The 20810-nt window shown below is 37.9% G+C and overlaps 1 protein-coding gene across 50 annotated transcripts in view; it reads right to left on the bottom strand.

Moving 5' to 3' along the window:
• DTNB (dystrobrevin beta) overlaps positions 1-20810 on the bottom strand; it is a 237966-nt gene that overhangs the window by 174085 nt on the left and 43071 nt on the right. For 48 of the 50 annotated variants that reach the window (XM_070235811.1, XM_070235815.1, XM_070235820.1 and 45 more), the window contains 2 exons: positions 11474-11559; positions 1870-2024 (listed from right to left, as the gene is read on the bottom strand). In XM_070235811.1, coding sequence (XP_070091912.1) covers positions 1870-2024; positions 11474-11559 — 241 coding nt within the window. The remainder of the gene's footprint in view (positions 1-1869; positions 2025-11473; positions 11560-20810) is intronic. The other 2 variants (XM_070235828.1, XM_070235829.1) reach the window with 1 other exon arrangement.

Raw genomic sequence — 20810 nt, 5'->3', positions numbered from 1 at the left:
AAATACCTCTCTAACATTATGGGTGCTGCCTTTAGTGCCAAAGTTGAGTAATTGCTAAACAAATTATAAAATATTGTTTGAAAGTCTGAATTCAGATAAATATGAATTCTGAACTTTAAATGTGAAAAGGGGGTGTGTGTGTGTTTACTTTTGGTTCTTTTGTGAATCAAAGTAACACAGGTCAGGAGAATCTAGTTTACAATGTCCTTTCAGTTCTCAAATCTTTAGACTTGTTCCTTTTATATTTTAACTTTTTATTTTTAAATAATTTCAGACTTACAGAAAGACTTTAAGAGGATTACAAAAAAATTCCCATTTACCCTTAACCCTGATTCCTCAATTGTTAACACTGCAGAAGAGCTGCCCCTTTAACCTTTAAATACCTCAGACTGTATTTCTTAACGACCAGGACATTCTCTTACGTAATTTAATACAAATTTCAAAATCAGGAAATCAGTATTCATTGACACAATACTATTATCTAGTCTAAAAAATTTATTTAGATTTTTTTCAAGTATCCCAATAATGTCCTTTATAACAAAAGGAAATCCTGGATGGTGAGCTGCATTCAGTTTTCACATCTCTTTAGACTTCTGTAATATGGAGTAGTTCTTCAGTCTTTGTCTTTAATGACACTGACATTTTTAAAGCGTACAGGCCAGTTTTTTTTTAATTTGCTTTTCTTGCTAAGGAAGATTCACCCTGAGCTAACATCTGTGCCCATCTTCCTCTATTTTATATGTGGGTCACCACCACAGTATGACTGACAAGTGGTATAGGTCCACACCTGGGATCCAAACCTGCAAACCTGGGCTGCCGAAACAGAAAGTGCCAAACTCAACCACTACACCACGGGGGCAGCCCCCCAATTATTTTATCAAAATCCCTTCATTTGGGTTTGTGGGCTATTTCCTCCAGATAAGACTCAGGTTGTGTTTTTCTTGAGAAGTACGACAGTAGTGACATTGGGTACTTCTCAGTGCATCCTATCAGGAGGCAGGGATATCCGTCTATTCCTCTACTGGTGTGAGGGCCTTTGACCATCTGGTTAAAGTGGACCTGGCAGGTTTCTCTACTGTAAAGTCCCTATGTTTTCTTTCGTAATTAATTAACATCTTATGGGGAGATACTTTCAGACTATGTCAATATCCTATTTCCATTAATTTTTTACTTATTAGTTTTAACATAGATTTTTGTTTTCTTAATTTCCCACTTTCCAGAACTTTCTAAGTTTAGCACGAAGCTCCTCTTATCTTACCTCTACCTGAATAAAATGAACGCTATAGTCAGTGTGTGCTCTGCTCTGAGTCTTTAAGACATAGTTAAGATCTCAGAAATGTACCGACACGACCTCTAGAGCAGGACCACAAAAGGACACCACAAATAAAGAGAAACAAATCTATCTTTCTTCCATATGAAAGCGGCAGTGTACCCTCCAGGGATTCTGAGCTGGCAGAAGAGAAGTGCACAGCATTCCGTGGCTTCAGTGCTCAGGAAACAATGATCCAGTATTGTACAGAGTTTTATATCAAAATTCCTGTATTTCACAGTTTAAAGAACTCATTTAGGACAGTAATATACGTCCAGTAGCAGTAACATAAACACAAACATTTTTCTTTAAAATTTTAGTAATTTAAATATGTCAAAAATCATCATTTTTCAGAAGAGGACTCTCCTCCTTCCCAAACAAGAATCCTCAGGTGAATTTTTCATCCCCCCTCTTTTTCACACTCCTCCCACTTAAAGCTCTTTCTCCTCCCCTCCTCAAGACCTTACGTCCCTGGCCGGGAAGCAATCTGGTGAAGTCTGACCCGAGTGGAGGGGCGGATGATGCTCTTCTAGTCCTAGAGTCTACAGAACTGTCCTTACCTGCTGGGGAAAACAGGTGCGGACTGAGTGCTCTGTGTAACCAAAGGACGGCCCTTCAAAGACAGCTGTTGGGAGCTTCAGAACTTCCTTCAGAAACTGGTCAAACTTGCTAAATATCATTAAGCCATTGGAATCTGACATCTGGGAGAAAACATCTATGAGAACAAAACCAAATAAAGTCAAACTATAAAGAAACACCAACTTTTTATAAATGACTCTGTGTCATTTGTACACCAGTCAAAAAGCATCATTAAAAAGTATCATAAAGTTAGTATGACTTTTAGATAATACGTATTCTCATTCTTATTAACACTGTGTGGTTACTTTGCTGACCAGGCCCCTCTCTCCCACCCACTTAATATTCTACCTAAACATCAAATCAAGTAACCATTCATGTACGTCTACCTATGTACTCTTTTTGAGTATGCATAAACGAATGACATATTACTTTTTATTTTACTTATTTATACCTCACTTGGCTCCAAAAAGAATTTGTAGAATATATTTTTATCTCTTAGCATTTATATATTTATATAACACATATGCATGTTGGAAGGTATGAATATATTAGCATATTGGTGATGGGGTATGAAAGAAATTGTATTATATTTGTATCTTCAAAGACTAAGATGTAATGTATACTTGTGAAGAAATAAATTCGAAGGAAGCATAGAGCATGTTTAAAATATTCTACTTAGTGAGTTCCAAGTAGAATAAAAAGAACTCATATAAATTCCAAGATACTTTTATACACCAAGATCTCATTTTTACATAAAGTCTGATCCAAGCAGAGGGGAAAGAAGTTTCCAGTAATACTATTATTTATCTTCTTGGAGAGAGTTTCCTGTCTCCAGTTAGCTACTCTTCTCTTCTTATCCATTGTTGGGGAGAAAAATAAAAATAACCAGGAGCTCAAAAACAGCATGACAAAGAAATGTGACCTAAGCTTTTTTTCAAACTATTGAGCCTCCTTACAAACAAATCAGTGAGGAGGTGAATATGCACAGAAAGACCACTTCCTGAGGCCTTTCCAAACATAGCATTTTGAAAAGTCATATTCTATATATTCATCATGAACAGCAATATTAGAGATATACGTAATGTACATGTATGCTATACTTCAGGTTCAATTTTGGGAATTTATCCTGAAGCACTAGTTATAGAAAAAAAATTTGAATACATTAATCAAAGGAAGATAAAACATTAGATTATCAACTCCACAAGGTAACTTTTAAGGCATTAGAAAACAGAAAACTATCAAAGGAATGAAAATCTGAGTCTATCCTCTCATGATACCTGGTAGTTTGTAGTTGAAGGAAAAATATTAAATACTCAAATGGGGGTGGGGATCCGATAAGAGGCTAGAAGAAGTATGGTCCTAGGGGAAAGTAAAATCAATTAACAGACGCATACTAAGTTCCTACACCGCGGTCCAGGGTGCCAAGCGCTCCACTAGGTGCTTTGAAACACAACAGATTATCGTGCATGGTCCTTATTCCCCAAGAAGCTTTCCATGTAGCTGGAAAAATAGGATACATACAAAGCAAAGAATTAAGTGCTATACCGAACTCTAAATGGAACAGAAAGAAGAGAGGCAAAAAGATATTTGTTAAGGCTCACTATTTACCAGGTACCACAACAGGAAACTACGGCTGAGTCTGCCTGTAGCCACCCAATATTATCCTCTTCTTCCTTAGTAACAGAACACTAATTTTATTTTGTGCAGCAATGTACCTAACTAAGAGATTAAGATTCACAGCCTCCTTTTAGCAAGTTATGGTTATGTTTCTAAGTACTGGCCAATGGGACCATAAGCAGAATTGTGAGGGACTTCCAGGAAGGCTGGTTAAAAAAGCTGACCTAGCTGGAAAGTAGGCTCTTTTTTCCTTATTCCCTTCCCCCTTTGCTATTTGGAATGTAGTTATGATGGCTGGGGCTCCAGCAGCCACCTTGGATTTTGTGATAATCTCAATTTCAATAGAGAAATCATTATTAGAATGTTAAAAAAAGAAAAACAGAAAAAGCCTGGGTCCCATATGAACATGAAGCTACCATACCAGCCCTGGACTACCTACCCCTGAACTTCTTTTATGTAAGAGAAAAATAAACTTCAACTTTAAGATACCATTATCCTGGGTTTTTGTTTTCATGCAACAATCCCCAAACTAAGTGCACCTATACTTTACTAAACATTACCTCATTTTACTCTCACAAAAAGGTGTGTGCGTGTGCACACATGTGCATGCACACAATTAAATTTTATAGAGAAGGAAATTAACTTAGAAAAGTTAACTTGCTTAAGGTTAAAAAGTCAGTAAGTAGCTAAATCAAGACTTAAACTCACACTTATCTGACTCTGAAGAAATTCCAGTGCACCACACTTGTTCAAAATATAGTTTAGAACAGATATAAAAACAACAGGCAGGAATTGTCAAGAAAATTCTAAAAGAAACGAATTTAGAAGCTAGGCCTTGAAAGGTAGGATCCAGAGTGATGAGGTAAAAACAGGCCAGGAGTGGGGGTCAGGGGACACGACTCGAGAAGAGGCGGATAAAAGTCTACGGCACTGGACAGCGCATCTGTTAGCGGTGCTGAGCAGAAACAGTGCACTGCGGAGAACATTCTGGCCGTGAGACACAGTTTAGATTGAGAAATAAAAGGAAATAATGATAGAATAAGAAAAGTAGCTGTTATGAAAGAAAACTCTGAAAGAGGAAAGCAATTTGGATTTGGTTTAAAAACTCTTAAATAAGGAAGAAACATTTAGAAAGTTAAGTTTCAAACAAATTAGACTGAATGACCAGGAGAATGAATAAAAGAGGGAGAAGAGGCCTGCAGACACCAGCTGGGAAACCTTGTAAAGGATGCACAAATGAGGGAGCGAGAGTGTGAACTTCAGGAGGGATGGTATGTGATGGGGGGAGGTCAACTCCAAGACATTTCAGTGAAGGAAACAGCAGTTGATGGCAAACTGGATTGAAGAATAAATGAATTTTAAAAGTTAGGATTATTCTGAGTTTCTAGCTTGGGAAAATACCGGCAACCATGATTGAAATAAACAAACTGAAGATAAAGATACTTGGCTTTGAACATAACAGTATTTGAACAAATCAGCACATTTCCAAGTGGACCATCCTGCAGGCAGTAAGGAAGAGCACTGGGCCACAGCTCAAGACTGCAGACACGGAGCTCTGAAGGCATTACCAATTATGCGAAACACTGATGCCCTCTGAAGAAGGGAAGAGCATAGTGACTTAATTGTGAAATAGGTGGCTGCTATTCTTATAACGAGGAAAATAATCATCCATTAAATCTGAATGAAAACAAAACCTTGATATGGGATGCAGCAGACGCTGCAAGGTGTCCACCACTCAGTATCTATTTTCCCCTCTCACTCACCAATCGAACCCTGATGGTGCTGAGAACGGCAATGTGCTCCACTTAAAAAATGACTTCCCATTCTCTGCCACACACTGAAACTCTGGAGTGGATTTCTGCAAAAGCTGTTGCTTTCCTGAGAGAGGCATCTCTTTCTTCCTTCTGCCTGAACGGGGCCTGGCGTAGAGCAGTCACCTATCACCCTAAGGAGGAAAGCCACAGGGCAGAGCGGGAGACAGGAGGAATCCGAGTCTCTGATGACATTCTTAAGTCATGGTACCAACTTCGAACTCACCAGCCTTTGGACTTATTTTCACATGAGACAAACAAATCTCAATGTGTTTAAGCCACTGTTAGTGAATTTTTCTGTTGCTACTCAATGTATTCATAACATAAACTAGCAAGTTGTTAACTTGTAGCCACTAACTAAATGACGGAAATATTCAAGACCAGAGATTTTAGCTACCAAGTACATAAATACACCTATGTATTAGCTTCGCAACCAAGAAAACATATGTGTATATACCACCAGTGACAAATCTACACCTCGCTCATCCAGAGTAAGAAAAGAAGAGAGTGACTGGATAGGAAAATGACTTACCAACCCACCGAAAAAGCAGTATTTTCAATTATACTTACTGCATCATCTAATAGATTTAAAGTAGTAAATTTTTTAAAAAATCCATTAAAAAACAAACTATAACTTAATAGGACCATATTACAATAGTAAGAGAACAAGAAGAAACATATTTGTCTGTTTGTTTTAATAACAGAAATACTGCTAGACCCTAAAATTGAAGGCTTAGTGAAATAATCCATTACTTCTTGAGTTACTGGTATTTTTTCATAGATTAGGCTTCTCTTATCTATAAGAAAAACACTGAAAAGTTACTGCTAATTTCCTTTACCTTAAATAAAGTATAACAATGAATCTAAGTTAGTGTGAGTTACTACATATAAAAAGATCTCGCCAAAGAAATGAGACAACAAAATTTAATAAAAAATTAAACTAGTCCTCTAATTAAATCCCTAAACCCTTCTGCATTAAGGGACTAAATTACTTCCCAGATCACTGGTTAATTTCCCCAGTAACTCTTCCTATTTATATACCTCTGAAAGAAGGTATGCTAATTCCCCATTAGTTGTTTCCAGATAAAAATGTAGGCTTTCTCTCTTGTGAAAAACTCACAATCAAGCCCTTAAATACAGATGCGTACACATTTAAAAAAAAATTCTGTCCTGGGACTGGCCCCATGGCCAAGTGGTTAAGTTCACGCACTCTGCTTCAGCGGCCCAGGGTTTGCCAGTTCGGATCCTGGGTGCGGACCTACACACCACTCATCAAGCCATGCTATGGCAGCATCCCACACGGAAGAACCAGAATGACCTATAACCAGAATATACAACTACATATGGGGGCTTTGGGGAGGAAAAAAAATCTGTCCCTTGTGTAATAGGAAAATAATGCTACTATTCTACCATCACCACATGTTTCAAATGCTTTTTTCTGATGACAATGACCCTGGTTTTACTCGTTGCATCTACCCACTCCTTTCTTGTCCCCACATGACCAGTCATTCACTTTTGCAAGATGATAGTTTACAATAAAGAGTCAGGTCTATAAATGGAGAACCATTTTCTTTTATACGTTAGCTTTCCCTGACAAATGACCCTCGCCTCCTGTCATTTTTCTACCAACTGAGCAACCTAACCCACAGAAACACACACACATTGGCATGTGTATAAATACCTGTACGTAACTAACTCTAAGTGCATACCTTATTCCCAAACTTCGCAAATCATTCGGGAAGTTAGAGTGAGGCTGGAGCAGGGGAGCCAGCTTGCCTCGGGCTTCTAGTGTTCACTCAGCCAGGAACTACCTTACACAAGTCTCCAGGCCTCCCTAGGTTTTTGTTCATTTTTTTCTTATTCATAAAATACAGATTTAGAACTTCTCTCTTTCTTGCTTCCAGTTCTAGAACATTTTGGTTAGATGAGAAATGTAAATGTGGGCATCACTCGCTCAGATTAAACAGTCACCTCCATCTAATGAGGAGAAGGGAAGGTTAACAGAAACCAGATAGGATAAATATGCAGTGACAGGTGGTTAAAAGACTATAGCAGAAGCAGCTCAATTCTGAACAGGTGAAACTATTTAATTATAACTTCAAAAGATGACCCCTCTACAGGCTGTTAATGAATCATCAAGGAAGCAGACAACTGAAATGTCAGTGAGAACTGCCAGTTCTGGGCAGAAACAGATAGAACCTCAGATCATCTTTTCTCTGGCTACTCAAAGTGCGGTCTATCAAAAACACACAGAAAGATAAGCAATATAAATTATTATTATTATAAAACCATTCTTAAGCTAAAATCCAGAGAAAACACCTGTCACCATTTTGTTACATTTCTTTTTCTACGTGCATAATAAATTTTTGTTTAAAATTGTATTACATTTATGCATTTTGGTCTGAAACATATTTTTGAAGACCTTATATTCAATTATGTGAGTATCTTGAAATTTAACTGAGCTTTCATTTTTGGACCCTACAGCTGTTTCATGTTTTCATATATAATAAAAAATTCTGTGACAAATATACATAAAACTTGGGGTACATCTCTGATTAATTCCACAGGATAAACTCAAGAAGGAGACTGAGTCAATGGATACGAATATTTTTACAGCCTTCCTGATACATACTGTTACACTGCCCTTCAAAGGAGTAGGACCAGGTTTTTAAAGAATTTAAAAATAAATTGCATGAATCATCTGCTCCTATCTTTTAGTGCAAGAAATATGGGGTTTGAATAAGAGGAGATTAAGTTTCTTAGAAAACAAACAGAATTAGACAAAGTAAATAAATCACATAAATTAACTGACCAGTATGGTTTAATAAATAATGGGCTTTAGAGTCTGTAAAATTTTGTTCTCTGAGTTATTTTGTGGGTTTCTGACATCGAGTTTTGATCATGCTTATAATTAAAGTCTGTATTCTGATTACAAATCATTGGTACTTAGAATAGCACCCTAAGTTAACTTTGAATCTGGGACACAGTCCCTAACGGCCGCAACAGCAAACCACTTCTACAGACGAATGTTACCTGGGGACAGAAACTCTCTTAAGAGAGATCTGAAAAATCTAATTAAGAAACGTTTCAAACTAAAAGCATAAATGTTGGTTATTTCAAATGCTATCTCGACACTAAAACAAGCAAACAAAAAATACTAAGTGAAAAAGGAGGAGGGGAAAAAATTAAAGGAAAAAGATTCTAAAATAAAAGATAAAAATAAAAAGAAGAAAAGTGGAAACACTAAGGCATATTCCACAAATTAGAAAACCTAATTTAACAGGAACATTAAGAGAGGTAACAGCAGAGAGTGCAGTCAGTGGGAGGGAGATGGAAAAACCAAGAACAAAGACAATGGAATAAGTAGGGAGAAGAAAGTGAATAAACGGTCAAATATCATCTGATGTTACAATACAGTGTTCTACCTCACTTCTGTCTACACTATATTCAGCCACCTCAACTAAGCACGACACAGCTGAGCCCTAGAAAGCCAGGGAAACACAGGTTCTCACAACAGCCAAAACCACCAATCACATACAAGAGCTCACGTGCTTCTCTCCTAACACGTAAGTAATCACTTACGTCCAGATGTTAAATAGAATGCTAAGAAGTTTGGTTACGTTTTCTCTGTCAGTAGCATATTAAAACTAAGTCAGAAGCAAAGACAGACTTCTAGAGACTGGTACAGTGATAACACCAACACATTCACCAGTGATAAAGGACACACACACACACCATCACCACCACCACTATGTACCAACACCAAAAAGCTCAAGAACTGAAAAAGCACAGTAGTCTGAAAACTTGAGACAGGACAACCAACCCAGAGCCTCACGATTAGCCACGAATGCATCAGAGAATGGCATCCCTAAGAGATGAAAAATGTTTAAATTATGATCAGTGAGCTCTGCAAAACAGGAGGGACAGACTACATTTAAAGTGGTTTTCACCCTGATGATTAAGATTAAAAAGTGGAGCTAGGCTTCAATACCTGAAAATTTTACTTTTGTTAAATACTTCATTCTCCAGCCAAGATAATTATGGTACAAAAAAAGTAATGAAACAGAGCTACAGATGGTAAAGAAACTATAATTTTGAACACAAACAAGATAAAGAAACCATATTTTAAATGTCTGAATAATATAAACTGATAATTAGTGACCCAGTAGGGCTTGTATCTCATCAACCCATATACGATGTGAAACGACCTAGAATTCTGAGCACACTGACGTTACGTCTGCCTGGGCATGAGTACCTTTGTGACACTTCACTGTTAGTCACTTGCGTTCCTCCAAGAAGTTCAAAAGCCATATATCAAAAGAAACTACCACCTGGATCCCTCCATACTTCACATAGTGCTAGAATTGTACTTCCTCACTAACAGCTACAACAAAAAAATGGCAGTAATTTTAGTAGTCGATCAACAATTTATATTTGGCGAAATTTTGGCACTTACTATGTGGCAGGTACCAATCCAGAGTAAACAGAGCAGATTTAATCATGGAAACGTAAAGATTCCAATGTCATCTACAATGTGCAGTTATATAACCGATTTTCTATTTTTCAACCAGTTTCTCCAGTACTAATACAGACGGTATCATCTGGTATCATCATCATTAAAAAGCAGACAAAATCTCAACTTTCTTTTTCTTTATGTTTGCAATTACATTTCAACCATATTATGGGATCTCCCTCAAAAAAATGATAGAATTAAGAAAATATTAAGAAATTTCAGCCCAAAAGAGTAATATTTTGAGATAGTGTGAAAAAAAAAACTCAGAAGAGTATTTACATAAAACTGTACTTTTTACTACCGAAAGTTTGTTTTACATTGCAGGTGATTTTGAAATGAAGATAAGCCAGATGACAGTCGATCAAACATATTATCCACTGTCTTCCTTTAGAACATCTGAATCTACATCTAGTGAGCCATCTAGCTGTCCAACTTTCAATGTCATGGGAAGATGTAAGAAAAAGCACAGAAAACAAATGCACCTATGAAGAATCTTGCCCAAAAGCTTGTACTTGAATCTGATCAAGACTTTATATCTTTCAATTAAAAGAAAAGAAAAAATGGAGGCCACAGAGGAACATCATGGGGATGCAATCATTAAAATCCAGTCTATGAGAAATGCTACAGGACAGATGACCCAGTTTCTTCAATAAATCAATTCACAGGGTATCTCAATGCTTCATTAAAACCCACAGCTTCAACCTCACCTCGCTGAAACCTGCCAGTTTCCTACTCTACGGGTGCTTGTATTACCACACTTTGGTCTCGGCAGTGCATCCCGTGTGTCTCCCATTACAGGACTAGTACAACGGAGCGCAACAAAGTAACTGAGAACAGGGCTCTGAAGCCAGACAGCCTGAGCCGCAATCCCAACTTCACCCCCAGCAATTACCTCACCTATATAATCGAGTACATACCACCTGCTGCTCAAAGACATCTCAACAATTCAGTGAGAAAACACAGGCATATCGAGGCAGTTACTAACCATCTAATGAATGAAAAACTGGAAACCATGAGCAGAAAAATTAAACAATTGTAAATATCATCTCCTTTGACTTCATCTAACCACCTTCTTAGAGTATCGAGTGTGAGTAAAATGCCAAAATGGCCAGCAGCAAGAAAAAAACTCAAGGAAGGATAACTGAAAAAACAGGCACCAGTTTCTAAATAACTGAGCGTGACTCTAAGGAAAGGAAAGAACAGTTTAATCACAGGAAATGCCACCTGATGAAAAACGGAGTTATTACGAAAAGGGCTAAAGTTGACCAAACCTCGGGAAAGTAATCAAATTCATTTTCTAACTAAGAGCAATCAACGTAATTATCTCCAGTATAATTTTTAGTAATACGGAAAATATTTTTTAAAGAATTTTTTAAATGTCAACATTACTATTCTGAATCTCTTCAGTTTTCTTGCTTTAAACTAAAAAGATACTAACAATAAATCAATTTAACCAACTTTTCCATGTGAACAGTAGGTGGCATAACTTACATACTCTGAGCCAGCTGCTACAAAGTGAGTGATGTGGTAAAAAACAAAGAAGTTAAATACTGCATCATCCAAAATTCTGAAAACATTCATTTCAAACTGTTTAAAAGTCCTAATTTGAAAATAAAATCTTTCAAATAATATGAAAATACTTACATCTCAATTTGTCCAGCATTTTTCCACCACACATGGTTGCTAACATAGCTTTAACTGAAAATACCGTCAACTTGCCTCGGCCCTCACTGCAAAATAAATTATATTAGAAATAATTGCTATCTGGAACCACAAAAGCAATCAAACGTATCACTAAACATTGGGCAACCAGTAATTTGATTCCTACCCTTCTATGTTACAATATTACCACATTTAGAAACCTTGGACTTTTTTGGACTACAGAGTTATTCAGGCTTCACCTACGCTAGGTGAACAGTGCTAAAACTAACCTGAATTATTTGGAAATGAGTTTAGAAATATTCCGTAAAGCAATTTCCACTGGCTGTATAGGCAGAGGCCAAATGGATGAACCATAAATAAATTTGCTATCAACTTAGCCCATTAAATCCAGACCTGAGGTATTCTTAAATATTCAAAACTGAGGCACCACCTGGTTTGAATAATTATTCAGAAATGTGTCTTTCATCAGGATGCTATAACAACAGTTTGTTGTTATATATGAAATCAACAGGGTGCACACTCCTGTAAAGATTTTATAGTACATTCATCTTTGTTTTTACCGTGACAACTTTTATGTTACCACGTGTTTATTCTACAAAGCTCAATCATATCTGTCTCAGATCTTCCCATGCCACCACCGTGAGAAAAGTGAAGGAAAGAGACAGACATGAATTCTTTCTCAGGAGCTGGAAGGACCAAATGTAGGAGAGCATAAATGAATTACCCACAGTAATGCCGCACACCACCAGCAGAGCCAAGACAACATCAGCAAGGCCCCCTGGCCCAACACGACCCCTACTCCATCCATTCAACTCTGCCCTGGGTTCACAGCAGATGAAAACTTCACTCGCTAGTTTTTAAAGTCATCATATGTAAATTAACAATGGGCTTTTGTGTTAATTTTATAAAGCTTATGCTTACAAAGTTTCATAGTCACTTAGAGTAAAATTTCTTTGCAGTAATGAGAACTACAACATCTTGGTTTTGAAAAGCAAGCGTCATCCTATTTATCTCTACTAATGGTCTTAACAGAGTGTCTCCTATTTTCCAAAACTTCTTTGTATACAGTTAGATCACACCTGAAAAAAGGCAAATGGTCCATTAGCCAGAAGGTTCTCGGTGAAAACATCGCCAGGAAATACCAATGTTTGTTACAATCTGATTTTTAACTACAATGTCTTATTAAGTATATAAGATAAAATACAAATTCCTGCAATTAGCTAAAATTAGGATGGCATTTTTAAAATTTACAGCTCTTTAGAAACACAGACCCTACTCCACGTCTTATACGACAGCTGGCAATATAAGGACTATTCCTATGTCAAATATTCATAGCATAATATGAGCAACATGAGTGGCTATAAAGAGCATCAACTATGTTAAAGGGAATGGACTTCTTAGACTGACACAGAACTTTTACAGCGCACATTCCTTTTTGGTTGCCAACTACCCAAATGCGGAGTCTACACTTAAGCACACCCTCCTTATGAGACAAGTACATTTCTCACCAAAGTAAGAAGAAAAAAAACCCAGATATTTGCTTTCCCATCTTTCCTCGAAACTAAGATATGTCACATAACACAAACTCCACGAATAAGATGCAGCCATTCTAGACTTCAACTAGAAAATGATTAAGTTCTCAGAAGCAGGAACTCCAAAGAATCCACCTGGTGAGGACGGCAGCAGTCAGGGCAGTCCCATCCAGGGTCCTGAGGCGGCAGGGACAGAGATTCCTGTGGCAGCACCCACAGCCCAGCATCCCTGGTGTCTGGAGCACTCACAGCAATATCTGTGCCCAGAGACAGGCAGAGGTGCTTCATGAGACCAGTTTTGTGGTAGATTTTGAGCTTTGTTCTTGGCGCCGTGGTCTTCAAGCATACTTTCCCAACCTTTTCAGAGAGGCTGTGGGGCACCCATATTCTCTTAATAAATTGGCCAGAGACGGTTTCTATTGCCTACAGCTAGGAACACCGATGGATGTGGCTTCTATCCTGAAATAAAGGGGCCTAGAGAAATGAAGCAATGAAAGAAAACATTCCTGCAGTGAGAGTGAGCGTGAGCATGCCTGACGGTCAGCAGAGCAGGAACGAGGAGGAAGTGCTCACTGACCGCAGAGTGGGGCCTGGCTGCACAACTAAGGATGTTTTTTAAGGTAAACTTGCTCAAAATATTTTTTGCACACATAGATTTCAGGATGCAATAATATCCAGTAAATTCCACAGGCGAAAGTAAAAATTAATCTTAGAAGAGATTTCCATAAAAATAAGGCTGTTGATGACCTCTGGGGGAAGAAAGAGGGTTGTAATGCAGAAAGGACAACACAGGGGCTTCCAGGTCAGAGAGCATTCTATTTCTTGGCCTCCGTAGTATGTATGTGGGATATTTGCTTTACAATAGTTTATTAAACTGTACTTCGTTTTATGTATTTTTCTGTAGGTGTTTTCTATTTCTCAATAAAAACTGTTTAAAAATGAATCCTTAGAAAGAGGGTTACCATTACTGGACAAGGCTAATGGTTTCAGGGCAGAAATGATGAAGGGGAAATCTTCAGGCTAAAAGACACTTAAGATATACAAACTGCAAAGTGTAAAATTCTCCACAACAAAATATGTAAAAAGAATAAAAACATCGGGGCTGGCCCCGTGGCCGAGTGGTTAAGTTCGCGCGCTCCGCTGCAGGCGGCCCAGTGTTTCGTTAGTTCGAATCCTGGGCGCGGACATGGCACTGCTCATCAAACCACGCTGAGGCGGCGTCCCACATGCCACAACTAGAAGAACCCACAACGAAGAATACACAACTATGTACTAGGGGGCTTTGGGGAAGAAAAAGGAAAAAATAAAATCTTTAAAAAAAAAAAAAGAAAGAATAAAAACATAATGGCTAGAATGTAATCTAGTAATTATATTAAAAAAAGAGTAAAAATAATATTCTCATATATTTGTTTGTACATGTATAAACTATCTGTGAAAAGATACTGAAAAGACAGCACTGGTGCCTCCAGGGTGGAAAGCAGGCAGCCAGAGGAAAGCAATGAAGGGCAGGCACTTTTTGCTTTATAAATATTAAATATGTTTATACTAGAAAAGAAGGTTCTCAAGTCAATAATCTAAGCTTCCAACTTAAGACACTAGAAATAGAACAGCAAATTAAACCCAAAACAAGCAAAAGGAAAAAAATATGAGTAAGAGCAGAAATCAATGTAATTGCAAACAGAAAAACAATATAGAAAATTAGTAAAACCAAAAGCTGGTTCTTTGAATAAACCAATAATAGTGATAAATCTCTAGCCAAACCAACTAAGAAAAAAAGAGAGAAGACGCAAATTACCAATATCAAGAATGAAAGAAAGGATATCACCACAGGTTCTACAGACCTTACAGAAATAACAAGAAAATATTACACAAAACTTTACGTCCATAAATTCAACAACTTGGATGAAATGAAGAGACACAAACTACTCCTTGAAAAACACAGCCCGTGAAAGCTCACTCAGGAAGAAACGGACAACCCGAACAGGCTCATGTCCGTTACAGAAACTGAACGTGTGTTTTTAAGTCTTCCAAATAAGAAAGCTCCTCATTCAGGGAGCTGTACTGGTGAATTCTAAACATTTAAAGAAGAAATAACTATATTTCTACACTAACTGTTCCAGGGAATAAAAAAGGAGAGAACGCTTTCCAAATCTTTTATGAGGCCAGTTTTATTTTAATACCAAAAACATATCAATATATTACAGCAGAAGAAAACAAGTCAGTATCCCTCATGACCACAGACACAAAATCTTCAACAAAATATGAGCAAATCACGTGCAGCAACGCATTATGAGGGTAAAAATCACAACCCAGGGGCCTTTATCCCAGGAATGAACACAGGTACGACATCTGAAAATCAATCAATATAATTCACCATATTAACAGACTAAAAGAGAAATGCCATATGATCATCTGAATAGATGCAGATGACAAAATTCAACATCCATTCCTAATAAACACTTTCAGAAAACTAGGAAAAGAAGGGAATTGCCTCAATCTGATAATAGGCATCTTAAAGACAACAATGAAACAGCTAATATCATACTTAATGACGAAAGACTGCTTTTCACCCAAGATGAAGAACAAGTCAAGGGTGACTGCTCTCACCACTAGGGCCAGCGTCACACTGGAGAACACAGCTGGTACAATACGGCAAGAAAAAGGAATAAAAGGCACACAGATTGAAAATGAAAAACTAAAACTGTGTCTACTCCAGACAAAATGATCTTCTGTGTAGAAAATCCCAAAGAATGTACCAAAAAAATCTATAGAAGCTACCAAAAACATTATAATAAGGGACTCAGCAAGGTTGCAGAGTACAAGGTTAACATACAAAACTCAATTTTATTTCTATAAACTAGCAAAAGCTAAATGGAAATACAATAGCACCAAAAACATGAAAACATAGACAAAAAATTGTTTTAAAAACACATTCAGGGCTGGCCTGATGGCACAGTGGTTAAGTTCACACATTCTGCTTCGGTGGCCAAGGGTTTGCCAGTTTGGATCATGAGCGCAGACCTACACACCACTTGTCAAGCCATGCTGTGGCAGGTGTCCCACATAAAACAGAGAAAGATGGGCACGGATGTGAGCTCAGGGCCAGTCTTCCTCAGCAAAAAGAGGAGGATTAGTGGTAGATGTTAGCTCAGGGCTAATCTTCCTCAAAAAAAAGCACATATGTTCAGGGTGGCCCCATGGCCAAGCGCTTAAGTTCCCACACTCCGCTTCAGCAGCCCAGGGTTTCGCTGGTTCAGATCCTGGATGCGGACATGGCACTGCTCATCAAGCCATGCTGGGGCAGCATCCCACATAGCAGAGCCAGAAGGACCTGCAACTAGAGTATACAACTATGTACTGGGGGGCTTTGGGGAGAAGAGGAAAAGCAAAAGAAGACTGGCAACAGATATTAGCTCAGCTGCCAATCTAAAAGAAATAAACAACATATGTTTAAGATCCGTAGGCTGAAGACTACAAAAGACTGATGAAAGAAATTGAAGACAATGTAAATAGAGAGATATGCCATGTTCAAGAAATGAAAAATTCAGTATTATTAAAAGGTCAATTCTCCCTAAATTGATCAGAATCCTGTTGTGATTCAATGCAATCCCAATTAAATTCACAATAGGATATTTTTCTAGAAATCAACAAAATGATTGTTTGTGTATCCTTGGAGTTATAAACCCATACAAATCTCAATGAAACAGGAGAATAAAGACACTGTTCAGATGCCTAAACCCCATCCTGTTCTTAGTATTTTTAAAAGTTCCCCGTGTTATTTTAATTTGCATCCAGAACTGAGAACTACCAACATAAAACTCTGAATGCAATACTGAGACTTCAGCTTTTATTTTAAAGGGAATTTGATAAATCAAAGGATGTAATAAAAAATTAAAGACAATTAATCATACTGTGTTTGTATAACTCTTTCTGGCTCCAAATTCCACATTCTTCCTTCAAAAAGACAAAATAATAGTTAGTCCTTGCTGCAAAGAAGAAACCGATGCCATCTATGCAAACAGGAAAAGTGTGGCAGAGCCCAGCACACCGGCAAGAGAGGCAGGCCAAACTTTCAATCCTGTTCTTGAAGAAAGATTTAACCCATAGCAGCCATCAATAAACACCGTCCAACAAGTCTTACTGGGTACTCTGACATCTTTATTTCTAAACAACATTTTAACAGTCAACATAAACAATGCTTTTTCATAATCTTTGAAATGCTTTAGAAACTAATATTTACAACACTTTACATCCCTTACTCAAAATTTCTTTATCTCAACTCTGTTGGAAATAATAGTCCTAGATTCAGAAAGTCTCATACTCAAATACAGAATAACAGATATACTTCTCAACTGATCTGGATCAGCGTTAAACCATCTGTATCCTTTTCCACTCATTAGGATTATTACTAGTCTCAATGGTTGATCTCAGATCAAGTAGCCTGTAGATGCATTAACAGAATGATACATTAACCCCTCAACGATTATCAGTAATGTGTGGTCCCTCAACTCATCATCTCTCAAGTCTACTTTCCAACCATTTTTCCTATTCACAACAGCAACACAGCAATCTCCACACACAATCTTCCACCCAACAAACCATGGATCTTCTCTCCTCTCTGCCTGTATGCTCTCTGGGGTGTGCAAATGTGTGTACGCTTAACATTGCATGCTTTACTGAGGGCAAGGGGAGATGCATCTAAGTGTTAATGTGTAACTCAACAGGATAAAGGGAATACGTAAGTAAGCCTGAGGGAGTTTTAAGCACCAGGAAAGGAGAGGTATTTGAGATTAAGGATCATAGTAAATGTGAGGGGGATGAATTTTCAGACAGGAGACATTTGGGAATGATGCTTAGTGAGCCTTTATGTTTAAGAATGTGTTTATAAGTATGTAACTGTGCATCCTGAGAATGCGGGAGAGGACCCAGGCCTTAATTATCAACTAATCTTCCCCACTTATAATGCTTACCATCATTTACAACTTTAGGTTCACAGTTTCAACTATCACAAGGTTTATTCACCCTTCAAAAGGAAATATTAATACAAACAGTTAATAAATGATACAAAGATACTTATAGCTTTAAAGATACTTATATACAAAACTAAGCATAACTTAGCAGAAAGAAATAATCATCCACTAAAATTAGAGAAGGGGTATTCTCACAACTCTTCCTCAAATCATGTTATTTATATTTTGTGCTTCAAAAGAAAAACACTGGGGCCGGCCCCGTGGCCAAGTGTTTGGGTTCACAAACTCTGCTTTGGTGGCCCAGGGTTTCGCCGGTTCAGATCCTGGGTGTGGACATGGCACTGCTCATCAGGCCATGCTGAGGCAGCGTCCCACACAGCACAGCCAGAAGGACCCACACTTAGAAGGCTTTGGGGAGAAGGAGGAGGAAAAAAAAAGATTGGCAACAGTTGTTAGCTCAGGTGCCAATGTTTAAAAAAAAAAAAGGCAGCTTGATTTTCTCATAAATGGGGCTAAAATTAAAAAAGAAAGAAAGAGAAACACTTAGCTTTCTCCTCTCAACTATGTGCTTTGCAGGCCAAACTTCAGCATTTACTCCTTTGTGCAGAATGCTTTTCTTGGCACTGAAATCCCCTGGGCCTAACTACAACTTCCCACGACTGCCCCCAAACAAAGCAAAGGGAAAGTGCCACTTTTACTTTTCCAATGTTTCATTAGAAACGATGCTTCTCCTGCATTTTTCCTCTACATTTAGAGGGAGTAGAGAGAAACTGCCATCACTTAACAGCCTCATACCCTATGATTATGTTCTTTATCTAATTGATTCTTTTTTCTTGGAAAAACATTCTTGATCCTTCTCACCAGACATCTGAATGTAATCCACATACACTGGTCAAGCTACATTTAAAAATGAATGTTGAGCTGCCCCTGGCCATGGCATGTATAACTTCACCAACAGTACTTCTCATGGAAAGTCCAAATTCATAACAAAATCAGTTCTCTTCAAACGAGATTTGGAAAAGATATTTAACTTAAAATCTGGTCTATGATAGCTACAGAGTTGATTAGTAGGTCAATATTTAAGATGTAACACAATTAACAGTGAATATGAGCCCCCACCTAAGATACTAAAATGAAAGGATAAACAGGGAATATTTGTTGAGGACGGCAGGAGAGAGGAAACTTATTTTAATCCCACCTAAAAAGAATCTCTCTAGGGAGCACCCTCCCTCAATAAAAAACGTGATGATTCTCTTTCTCAGACTTCTCTGCATGATTCATGTCCATAGACCTACCATTTTACAGTCTGACAATAAACTGTGCACATGACTTCTAAAACGAGTTCTTATTGTCCAACACTGAGAAAACACTGTGATTAGCTGGGCAGACGGTGAGTCACCGTGAACAAACACTGCTATGTCTCAACCTGCAGGCACCTTCAGAAGCCTCTGCAGTCCTCGTCTGCACCCTCGATGGGAATTTCCTCACTTCAGTTTAGTAAAGTCTCAAATTGTGCCTATTTTTTGACATTTAAAGTAACCTAATCTAAATGATGTTTATGGGCTTTGCACTAAGAAGAACTTGCTATTCAAATTAATATTTTTGAAAACAAGACTACGGGGAACATTTTTTACTTAAGAAAACAAGCTATTTCTACATCTTTAGGAAACAATGGTAGATGCTGCCAACCACAAATGAGCACTTCTCGCATGAAATAGACTTCTACTTTAGAAATACTATTACCTGTCCAATTATTGCATATAACTAAAAGTAATAAGAACATTCTCTATGATTTTTCAAAACTCATGTTTTTCCAATTAATCTTAATTTACAAAACTTCACAGGGAATGGATTATGCAATAATCAACTGCAATCAAGAATCCATTTGGCAAATGTGAAACAGCTTAATCAAGTAAAATCAACTTAGAATATTATTCAATTTTATCACAGTCAGAATGCCTGCTAATTTTCATCTCAACCTAACAAATATTTATTAAGAATCTAGCCTTGTATTCAGTGAGGAATCAAAGAAATATAAGGTAGACTCTCTGCTCTCAAGAACTTTCAATCTTATCTGTACCCTTAGGAAGCAGTTAGAAGCATTACATAATTGAAAGTCAGAATAATGACACAGACAAGCACTACAGGTCATTAAAGGGATGAAAACGGGGTTGGTGATAATGAGCAGGGCTACGGAGTAGGGAAAAACTTGAGCGTGGTGTCGGGGAGGGACGACTAGGAGACCAAGCAAAACGCACGGAGGGAGAAACGAGCAAGTCATACCGGAAAAACTGAAAAGTGCCTCCAGTGGTTTAGAGGTTGGTGTGAGCAGGGACTTAAGGGTTGACACCATGAGACCTAACTGAGGAGGACGAACTTCATTCAAAAACCACACAGAGTCTTGGCAGGTTTCTGAGGTGGGAAGTTACACGAAGCAAATAGTGTCTTAATCAGATTAATCTGGAGGTGAGTATTGAACAGACCGGAGAAGTCTCTCTGTTACTAACTCTCTCCTCACTTTCAGAGAAAAATAAAGGCACGGAAAAAGGAACACACTCAGAAAAAGTATTCCTCTTGCCCTTTCTTTAAAAAAACAAAAAACGTATAAAAAGGAAACAACAGGGGCCAGCCTGGTGGCGCAGTGGTTAAGTTCACATGTTCCACTTCAGCGGCCTGGGGTTTGCCGGTTTGGATCCCGGGTGTGCTGGTTCAGATCCTGGGTGGGGACCTACGCACCGCTTGTCAAGCCAGGCTGTGGCAGGTGTCCCACATATAAAGTAGAGGAAGATGGATACAGATGTTAGCTCAGGGCTAGTC

This window comes from Equus caballus, chromosome 15 (assembly GCF_041296265.1).
Source record: "Equus caballus isolate H_3958 breed thoroughbred chromosome 15, TB-T2T, whole genome shotgun sequence".
In the NCBI taxonomy this organism is placed as follows: domain Eukaryota; kingdom Metazoa; phylum Chordata; class Mammalia; order Perissodactyla; family Equidae; genus Equus; species Equus caballus.
The sequence above is the reverse complement of the archived record's forward strand: the minus strand, read 5'-3'. Positions and strand labels throughout refer to the sequence as shown.